Source organism: Chaetura pelagica, unplaced genomic scaffold (genome assembly GCF_000747805.2).
Source record: "Chaetura pelagica isolate M959 unplaced genomic scaffold, ChaPel_1.0 scaffold106, whole genome shotgun sequence".
Classification (NCBI taxonomy): domain Eukaryota; kingdom Metazoa; phylum Chordata; class Aves; order Apodiformes; family Apodidae; genus Chaetura; species Chaetura pelagica.
The window spans coordinates 4,913,234-4,924,205 of record NW_009954222.1 but is presented as its reverse complement, the minus strand read 5'-3'; the positions used below and the strand labels follow the sequence as shown (position 1 = coordinate 4,924,205).

General features: G+C 36.0%; 1 protein-coding gene across 1 annotated transcript in view; it reads left to right on the top strand.

Moving 5' to 3' along the window:
- Positions 1-10,972, top strand: part of MYCBP2 (MYC binding protein 2, E3 ubiquitin protein ligase) — a 185,752-nt gene that overhangs the window by 111,314 nt on the left and 63,466 nt on the right. The window contains exons 50-55 of the mRNA XM_010003518.1: positions 1,933-2,145; positions 3,938-3,993; positions 4,425-4,540; positions 5,627-5,724; positions 8,710-8,826; positions 9,602-9,742. Coding sequence (XP_010001820.1) covers positions 1,933-2,145; positions 3,938-3,993; positions 4,425-4,540; positions 5,627-5,724; positions 8,710-8,826; positions 9,602-9,742 — 741 coding nt within the window. The remainder of the gene's footprint in view (positions 1-1,932; positions 2,146-3,937; positions 3,994-4,424; positions 4,541-5,626; positions 5,725-8,709; positions 8,827-9,601; positions 9,743-10,972) is intronic.

The window sequence follows — 10,972 nt, the reverse complement described above, 5'->3', positions numbered from 1 at the left end:
CCTGAATAAATGTGGAAAAAAAAAATTAGAAGCACATTGATGGATTGTTTTATAGTCACATTATTTTAGACAAGAACAGCATTTCCAAGTTCCTGTAGTCTTTGAAATTATTAAGGTAACTGGCAGGGTCTGTGATTCTTGGGTTTTGCTTAAGCCTCTTCAGTTAATTAATGATTATTTTATTTTTTTATTGTTACTGCAGTACTGCAAAGATAAGTGTTCATGACAGCCTCAGGTAGAATTAGAAAATCTTTGCTCATTTTGGAGTAAAACCTATGTGATATTTATATATATGAATGTTAGCTACTTGATTTGAGGCATCCAAGCATGCAAAGTAAACAAACTGAGCACAAAATGTTTTTTTGTGTAGTTCTAATAAGTTAGGTTCCATCTATGTTTTAAAGCTAGCTATTACTGTGGAGTAGTTGGTTTTGTTCAAGCCCGAAAAGGAGATAAAGTACCTTTTACAAAGGTGTAATTTTTTTGGCAAGAGCTCTCAAATCTAAGGAACATCTCCCTTGTGAGGACAGGCTGAGGGAGCTGGGTCTCTTTACCTTGGAGGAGACTGAGGAGCGACCCCGTCAATGTTTATAAATACATTAAAGGTCAGGAGGATGGAGTCAGGCTCTTCTCAGTGATGTCCACTGATAGGACCGGGGGCAACAGATGCAAACTGGAGCACAGGAGGTTCCACATAAACATGAGGAAGACCTCTACTGTGAGAGTGACAGAGCAGTGGAACAGGCTGGCCAGGGAGGTTGTGGAGTCTCTTTCACTGGAGACATTCAAAACCCACCTGGACACGTTCCTGTGTGATGTGTTCTGGGTGACCCTGCTCTGGCAGGGGGGTTGGACTAGATGTTCTTTCGAGGTCCCTTCCAACCCCTAAGATTTTGTGATTTATTCTTTCTGGAAGATATATATAATTGAGAGTTATCTTCCAGTAACCTAAGCTCGTTAAATGAATGGTGAGTCTACAACAGTAACACCAGACTCAGCTTAGTCAAAACCACAAGTTGAGTGAAACCTTTATGTGTGGTTTCTTAGTTAAATTCATGAAAGAGGAAATAAAAAACTCCTAAAGTAGTGATTTTATTCTATGAATCAGGAAAATTATATGTTAAAATATAATCAGAAATATTACTGTATTTTTTTATTTTATTTTATTTATTTTTTTTAAAATTTATTTTTATTGTATTTTATTTTTTTTCTTCACAAATCCATTGAAGGAAGAGAAATTTAAATTTGATTTAATTATTCTGTTGTTCCCAGTGTACAGCACAGTGGTGTGACTTTAAGCAATTTTGTAATGTGTCCAGAAATTTGAATTAAACACTACATAAAATCTGCAGTATCTAAACAAACTTTATTGCAGATTTAGGATGAGTGATTCATAAACATTATCTGGGTAGTTTGTTCTCTCCCAGAAAACTATGTACAGCTGACTGTGTTACCTGGACTTGTGGAAATTTTTTGGTACCAGTGGGGAAAAAAATATCAGTTAAAATATATGTTAAAGAGCACAGTAAAAATGTATAGTGCTGATGTATTAGGGTGGCAGAGATAGCCAATATCCAAACTGGCCACTGCTGATCCTATTCTGACAGGATCATAGCATTTTCTGTTGTGGGGAAGCTTAGCAAGGCATAGCAGACTGCACACTAGTTCCCAAGGATTGCTCTGGGACTGACAGCACTGACACTGGCCCCAAATGATCATGTACCAAGTCAGTTGAATGCTTTTCCCACATACATTTACATTTTTCAGAGATGCTGTGCTTGGCTTAGCAAATTGTCAAGCGTAGACACATAGATTTTTGACACAGCTGGATATATATAGCTCAAAGTACTTGGTCACTATATCTTATCAGATCTAGAAGAATGTGTGTGGTTTTTTTTTCCTAAATCATCTTCTGTGTTCCACATCTTGCAGGTAGAGGTCAAAGCTATTCCTGTTTCTCAGAAAAAAACATCCTTGCAGCAAGAACAAGTTAAGAAGGTGCAGCGGATACCAGGCAGTCCTTCAACAGCAGCTTCCCCTGGCAGTGATATGACCTTTGGAGGACTTCCTTCACCAAAGCTTGATTCTTCCTATGAGCCAATGATAGTAAAAGAAGCTCGATACATTGCTATTACAATGATGAAGGTAAATTACCATTATAACAATATAAACATAAATATAAATATATAACATTCCAAGTTTGTGGAGGTAGACATAAGAGAAGGAAAAAAGTACAATTCAGTTTGGTTGCAGTCTAAAAAGATATTAGTTATAAATCTCTTAAGTTCAGCAGAAAACAAGGTGCATCAGAAGGGCCAGTTGCCTGATCTCCAAAGAGTTATAAACTATATTACCATTTAAAAAGAAAAGTAATCTTTGATTTTGATGAACAAACTAGTCTGAGTCACTCAGGAGAAATGAAAACAGCTATTGAAATGGTGGAGGGGAAGTCAAACCAATGTATCTATATGGAGTTGGAGTGTTGCAGTGAATCTGTATTAAAACTCAGAGCTGGTGAACATAGGGACACAAATCAGACCACAGCACAGTAAAAAGGTCGTATAAATTTTTTATGTATCAGTGTATAAATTAAACATCATCTGTGGAAATTGGCCTTTGTCAAATGGATCAGCTTGGACACGTTGCCAGGAACAGTTTTCAAAGTGGTGAAAACTGACTAGTTAGTGTTGATTTGAGTATGTTTTAGTACCTGCAATAAAGTTACGTAAGTGTAACAGACCCAGTTGAGACATGTGACGTGTATAACTAGCAGTTGGACAGCTTAATGAAGATTTCATTAATCAGGAGTTTGAGAAGGATAATACTTAGTATAATCAGTATGGATCAGTGAAGGTAAAATCAACAAACTACCATCTTGTAGAGGGTACAGTGTTGTTTTCTACAGAGGATAGTGCTGCAGTAGCTATGTGTAAATAGTGCAGCTGGCTACTAAATAGTGTCTTATTGGATCTATGAAATCACTATGGTGCACAACATGGTTTAAAAACCTGTTAAATCATGTGGCTGAAAAGATATTTAAAACCAAGGACTGAGTGTGATTGGCTTGTTTGTTTTTTTGTTGTTTTGTTTTTTACTTGGAGTACTGCAAATATCACTTCTTGGCTTGATGCTGCATGGTGATTTTGCCAGTGACTTGTGTGGGGAAAAAAGTTGAAACCTAGATAGTTCATAGGTGCCTGCTTCTTTTCCTCTAACAGGTGTCAAATCTGCTCACACAGTTGTGATGGCACACCTTGCAATGCTTTAGGTACCATGGGAGTAGGTGATGGAGCAAGTGTAAGGTGTCCAGAAATTAATTTCTATATTTCATGGACCCTTTGAGTGTGGAATGCTTCATGTTAGCTAATGTGTAATGGTTTTTAATTTAATCAAAGATTAAATGAATAGTTGCATTTTCATTTTAAGTTATCTCAGAACACAGTAACAGTGCATTTCTTCACTTTGAGTAGAAAGAAAGAGGATCCAGAATTCCACTGATAAATCCGCAGAGCTGGTCTGCAGTTTTTGCCCTGCAATATATTTTCTTTCTTATCTTCACGTGGCCTTCAGTGTGTTGCCTGCATTCAAAGGCTTTGTATACAAGTGTGATGAGAAGAGATTCAAAGACTTTACTGAACAAAGCTTTTTGTTAGTAATAGCTGTTTTTATTACCTAAATAGTGGCAATTTAAAGAGAAAGTGGAGATAGTTTTTTTTTTTGTTTTTTTGTGTTTTTTTTTCATGTATGTGATTATATCTGTCTGTGTTTCTCTTCCTGTGTTTTGGAATTTGTTTCTGGTTCCCTGATCAATGCTGGTGGTGAGTGTAAAGTTAGATCATTGTGTTCTTTGAGAAAATGCTCTGATTTCTTCTATTCATTACTGTAATATAATTGATAACTGTTGATTTTATGTTTGTTGAATTTAATCTGTTTATAGGCATATGAAAATTATTCTTTTGAAGAACTGCGCTTTGCTTCACCGACACCAAAGAGGTAAACATTAAATCACTTTTTAATAGGGACCTAAATTTATGTGTCCTGTCATTTCTGGGTACACTCAGACTCACAAGCCTTGGCTGTCAGGTAATCGTGTAAGGGTAGAAACAGTAAAAAAATAATGTATTACTATTATTTTTCTGAAATTTACAGATTTCATCTCCTTCATTCTTAGTTGTTCTAACGTTGATTCCTCATTTGTATTATCTACTCTCTTGAATACTTTCATCTTTTTCTACACCTAGGTGTGTCACAAGTTTATAACTTTACAATAAACAATTAGCTAAATGAATAAATAGTACATTGGATGGGGAAAAAATGGTATTTAGATGGTCTGATAGAAAAATATTGTTTCCAAACTAAGCATTACAGTTTATTTCCAATAAGACCATAATTGTTTAATTATTTTGGGGATTTTTTATGCCTAGACCCAGTGAAAACATGTTGATCAGAGTCAATAATGATGGTACATACTGTGCAAACTGGACTCCTGGAGCTGTTGGTCTCTATACCATTCATGTGACTATTGATGGCATTGAAATAGGTAAGCATTAAGTATCATTTTTTTTAGGATGTCCACTTTGGACACTGTTAAATGTACATCTTGGTGGTCATAAGATTTATTATCAGAGTTCATAGCAAAACTTAGCATCCAAGTTTTTGTTCAGAAGCCTTCTACCTAGCTCCCTCTTCTTTCTCAAAAGATAAAAGAAATAGAAATAGTCATGGAAATAGTCATATATGGTAAATAATGTATTTACAATGTGGTTAGGCTACTATTAGAGTATCATTGTCTATTCAGTGTTGCAAGAAAAAAAAAGTTGTGTTTCATCTGGGAGTAACAAACTTGTCTAGTTAAAGGGGAGGGGAAAAAAAACCTGTTAGGTTTTTACACAAATTCTACTGTCCTCAATTATTGTCTAGTGTTTACTTTTTAAAGAAGTATCTATGTTATTTTTTTCAATTTAACTTCTGTTAAGACTTTGGTTCAATCATGGTATCTTCATGCCTCCATTTCTGCTTTCATGTACCAATGTTTGACCCATAATTCTATGAACTTTAAACTAACTGCTTAAGTACAGGTAGTATCTTAGTTTCTTCTGTTTCAAACCTTTTACATTCTTGATACTTCTAGATTTCTTCTGTTCCTTTCATGCTTGTTTAAAAGAATGTTCCTAAAAACAACAGTTTTATTGCTAGGTCTGGCTGCCTCTTTTCAAGTTGTTACTCTTCAAAGGGTCACAGTGCAGCAGTACAGTATGCATACTCTTCAGGAACTGTAACTTGCACCCCTCAAACATTAAGCTCTTCTACATTCACCATTCCCTGAAGCATACCCCTGCAGACACTACTGGGTTACAAAATTACCTAATAGTGCTGTGTACTCAAGGTGTGACAGGTATCTAATTAACACCATGAAATTCTGTAAGTTTCCAAATATGAAGATACCCATGTTCATAAAGTAATACTTTGCATCATTTGCTGCAGGTGTTTTGTTTATGGCAGACAGAAAAGTGAGGGGTTATTTTGCCTACTCTTGAGTTGCAGCACAGTTAAACTGCAGTTACTGTTTGACTAGTATATCCCCTTGTCTTTATTTTTTTTAAACTTAGTCTTTCTTTGCCTATAGATGCTGGACTAGAAGTGAAAGTAAAAGATCCTCCAAAAGGAATGATACCTCCTGGAACGCAACTTATTAAACCAAAAGCAGAGCCTCAGCCAAACAAGGTTTGGAGAACTGGGAAAAAAAAAAAAAAAAGCAGAAGCAGTTATATTTGGGTGGGATTTTATCATTGTTTAATACATGCTTTATCATGTTATTTTGGTGCAGGACTGAAGGATATCAGTTTAATGTACTGAACGGAATGAAATTTATATACTGGATAAAATTAAAGATATTAATTCAATTTTCTTTCTATCTATCCATTAAAAAAACTTGTTAGAAACTCTACAGATATTGCCTTAGTCTTGGATTGTCACACAAACACTGTGCAACTGTTGTGAAAGGCACAGGCTGCACTCTGCACTTGTTTTTTTGTCTTCAATATTTTACTATGAAATTTATTCTAGCAAGTGGTTTAAGAAGATTTGTTTTGTGATAAAGATCTTTCTTCAGCCAATATAAAATCCAAACTTACCTTCTTTAGTGATACCTTTCTTTCTTAGAATATCTTTTTTAAAAAAAAAAAAAAGTTATCCTTTCAGTAGTTTCTGACTTTCCCATTTCACCTATCATACCACCCTGAAAGACTAATGTGGATACAAGTAAGAGAAGAAAACTGAAATTAAAGGTGGTTTGGCAGTGCTGTAAGGAAAAATGGCCAGATGGAGGGAACCATCTTCCACTGCCTCCTAGAGGCAAAGGAAGAGATGTTAAATGAGGTGTTGAATCTTTCTTTTAGTTTGAATAAACCTGTGTTAAAACCTGTGGAATTTTGAAATACCTTGAGGTTATCCTTCCCTGCCTTATTACAACTGCAAAGGTGGCTAAGAAATACATTACAAAATGGATCAGCTGTTTTCCAGCTTCTTACCTGTACAGCACATCCGAGTTATTTTCCAGCTTTCTGAATCTAGAGGCAGATTCCAGAGTCTAGAGACCTTTGTACAGGTCCCCAGTCTGTAAATGCGTCCAGTATGTGTTTCTGCCACTAACAAGATTATTTTCCCTGCACCCACACTTCAAAATAAAAATAACACATTTACCTTCAGTTTCCACACAGTTTTTTATCCCTTACTGTATTTTTTTTTTTAATAGTTTTAGGCTTTCTCTCTCCTCTTGGGAAGAAGAATTCTTGGTTACTTCATTATCTTAATTAAAAAACTCCCAGTTCCTACTGGGTGAGATTAATCTCACAGAGCTTAATGATATCTCCATCCAAGCTGATAATCATATGTGGTGTTTGCTGTCATCAAAGGGAGAGGCACTTCTAGTTTAAGATGAGAGAAACTGCTGGATGGAAGTGCTGTCTTTCTTTTCAGTTACTGCAGTGGGAATTGAGGTGACCTGTTCGTATGTAGTAGCTACAGTTTGTGAAGTAACTATCTTCATGACAGTTAAAAACACTTGACAAATGTTAGGCCCCTAGTGTTCTGAGGCATTACCTAGTGTTCAGTCATCTCCCTGTGTTGTTCTTGTATGTCTTGTTTCTAGTTCCAAGTTCTTGTCCCTGAAAAAGGAGCCATCTTTTTGTCCTGTGTATAGTGTCTGTAGAGCCTGCTGCTAAAATAGTCTAGACCTTTCATGGTCAATCACTTTATCCTATTCAACAGCTGGTTCTGTGGGAATGAGGTCTACCTCTTTTCAGATTCACCAAATCAGAAGGCACAGCAGTAAAGCTGAAAACCACTGTGCACTGTAAAAGGAGCTGTACATATTAATTGTTACGCCTTTCTGCATTAGTCACTTCTTTTAGCTGGAATCCGCTTTGTGTGTGCTCCGTGGAGGACTGTGGGGATGTTAAAGGGCAGAGTTATTGGACTGTTGTGCCATCAAAAAATACTCAAAGCAGTATTTATTCTGTGTCAGAAGGTTCCAACAATTCAAGTTTTTATCCAAGTTCTAGCCAAGCAGTCATACGATCTTCCAAAATAACATTTTGGGGTAATAATCCAGGGAACTCTAATTTGCAAGGATGTGTTTATAAGTCTGTCTGTGTTGAGAAGGCTGCCAGCACTGATTCAGCCTTGTATTTTTACAAAGACCTTGAAATTCTTTGTTTTGCCTGTTGAGAGAAATCTAAATCCTTGCAGTAGCAAGACTGTTAGTAAGCAAAGCCTTCTGCATTTTGAAATATATTACATTTGAAATTCTATCCATGCTTTTAAAAAAAAAAATTGTATTTATTTGAAGGCTAATTTTTTTAATTTCTTAAATAATTTCTTTAGGGAGGGAAAAAAAAAAGAGTTCACGCATTTAGCTGTTGTGTTTCATCGCCTTTTTCTGAATTTACTCTTTCCATATCATTCTGTGCTTTATGTTAAAGATTGAGTGTGTGCTTCAGTTGATAATTTTTCAGTTTTACATGCTGAGTTTGAAAATAATGTTCTAAGAAAAAGGTTTTGTACCACATGCGTAGCATACATGCACTTTTTAAAACCAGAGACCTAAACTATGAATTAGGTTTGTTCTCTGTAGGACAGGTGCCTGATAATATGCTTGAATGGTAAAAAGTAATCGTGAATAACAGCTGGGAAATCAAAGAAGTAGAAAAACCTGTTCTTTTCTATTTTAAATGGCATGTCAACTCTGTAGTTAACAAAGATATCAAAATTCTGTCCAAAAAGCTGGCTGAACAGAATGTTAGGGTAGCACAAATGAGAATTTCTAATTCCAGGTTGATCAATTACTGGGAATTCAAAATTTGAGAAGCGAAACCCTTGAAACTTGCAAAAATTCATAGGATGGAGAGGGGGAGGCAGTTAAGAGAATCGGAAGGTTGTACTGAATATTGGGTAGCATAAAAAGAAATCTTTCCAAGACTGAGTCAATGCACTATTAAGTTTGGTTATTTTAACATTTTTATTTTATTGGTTATAGTAAAAAAGTGAAGTTATACACAGCAGCCATGGGAAACTAGCAACAAACTGTAACTCTTAAGACTGCCATCTTACCACTAGCATTTCAGAATCTGTTAAACCTATTTCCTTTTACTCTTTGAGAGCTCTGTTCCAATTTTTTTCTTCCTTACTGTCTTCCTTTGCTTCTCTTAGGTTCGCAAATTTGTGGCCAAGGACAGTGCAGGGCTTCGTATCCGTAGCCACCCTTCCCTTCAGAGTGAGCAAATAGGCATAGTGAAAGTGAATGGATCCATCACTTTCATTGACGAGGTAATTCATAAGACATTTCTGTTGAAAATTGGGCTAAGATGTAAAGTTAATTCATGCAAATAACAGCTTGTTTTCATGTTTAGATGTTGGCATATACAACTGAAGAATTTGAGAGTATAAACTGCAAAAATCTAAATATTTACTTATTTAGTTTTTCAAACTGTCATTTCCTTTTAATTTACTTACTTGAAAACCTGTGTAACAAACTTTTGAGATTCTGACATGAGCAAACAAAATTCCTGGAGTTCATCTTAAAATAGTGTCTCTAAGGATTTAGCTGCTCATGACTTGCTATTTCAGTTCTACACAAAAATTCAGATGTAGGTGTCATTTTCATGACACCTTTTACTTATGCTTTGAAAGATCACTACTGTGTTAGACTACAATGCATGTATTTTTCTTGAAATATAACTTAATACACAAGGAATATTTTTGCAATTTACTAAGTTTTACCAGCAGTGGAAAAATGGAACATGGGGAACTTACAAAGCTTATGAAAGCTTAGCTTTCCTCTTTTCTCTCAAAGCAACTTCTATTGCTGCATGAGCTGATTTAAATTTATCTTTGCACATTGCTTTCTAAAAAAATATGCCTCCCATTGCTTTGAAATTCTGATTTTGTTGATATTCCTGCTCACCTCTTCTTACATTCTGTCAGCATAGTGGAGATCATTACTTCCTTGCTGCTGTTGTCTTGTCTGAAGTCTGTTAATCCTTACTAGCTACACAACAGTTACAGAAGGGCATGGCTCGTTTTTGTTGCTTGTTTCCCATAGATCCACAATGATGATGGTGTTTGGCTGAGGCTGAATGATGAGACAATAAAGAAGTATGTTCCTAACATGAATGGTTACACTGAAGCCTGGTGTCTCTCTTTTAACCAGCATCTTGGCAAGAGCCTTCTGGTACCTGTTGACGTAAGTAAAAGGTGCCTTTGAAAAATACCCAAAAGTACACTCTATCCTCATTACAAGACTTTCTTTAATTAAGGCTGCAAATGAGTCCTGAGGTAAACAATTTTTAAATTACCAAATACTACCTTATATGTGTTTGCATTTTTGAGGGCTACTGTGTAATGAGGGTGGAGTGTAGATAGATACAAGACTTGAAGCCTCTTTTCCTAGAGCAGAAACAGAAGTGGTAGGGCTGCTAATAACGATGTTAGGTTGTGGTCTGCACCAGGTGTTTCTGATGCAAGGTGAAATAGTCTGTAAAGTGGCACAATGATGATGCGATTTCAGAAGAGGCTTGGAGCCTGCAGTGAATGTCTGTAACTGAGGGGTTTTTTAAAAACTTGAAAAATTCCTTAGGTTCTGTTGTTTTATGTGTATATTTTTGGTGAGTTTTACTTTCGAATCCTCAAGTTACCAATTTATCAGCTAATAGAAGAATTTCAGAGCATCAAAACTGAGTTGAGCAAAAAGTTGAATTTATAATAAGAGTAAGCATAATTTATCTGGATAAATTTTAGTGGTGAATGCCATTAGTACAATTCAAAGGTTATGCCTCTTTGTTAACAAGATACAGTATTAAAAAAAAAAAAAGACACAAAGAAAAATGTATACTAGCTAAACCAGTGTTTCTCAAAAAAATCTGTGAAATTGCAGGTATTTCAGGCTTGTCTAGTTTTGTACATTCTCCAGAGTGGGCAGTACCTTGGTTTTTTTCAGGGATGAATGTGAGAACCAGTTCTAACTGCAAATACAGCTATTTAGTATGACTGACCTGCTGCAGGACAGTGAACAAATATTTGGCCAATTTAAACACCTGCAGCCAGTAATGTCACCCTGTTCATGTTTTACAATCACAGAAGACCCAAGATATTTCCAGTTCCAGTGAGAACTCTTTTCTAGTATCCAAATCTGACAATTCATAAATCCCCTGTGGCTGTAGCCGATGTTCTGGCAAACTCTGTTCTATGGCACAACTAGATCTTCTTCCTATTCACCTTCTTGTCTATAAATTATTTCATAAAATCATGATGGTTGGAAATGACCTTCAAGATCACCAAGTCCAACCACCTGCCCTATAACCCCCAATCGCTAAGCTATGTCCCACAACACCACATCTGCCCTTTTTTCCGGAACATCTCCAGGGACAATGCCTCCACCACCTCCCCGGGCAGCCTGTTTCAATGACTTCACACT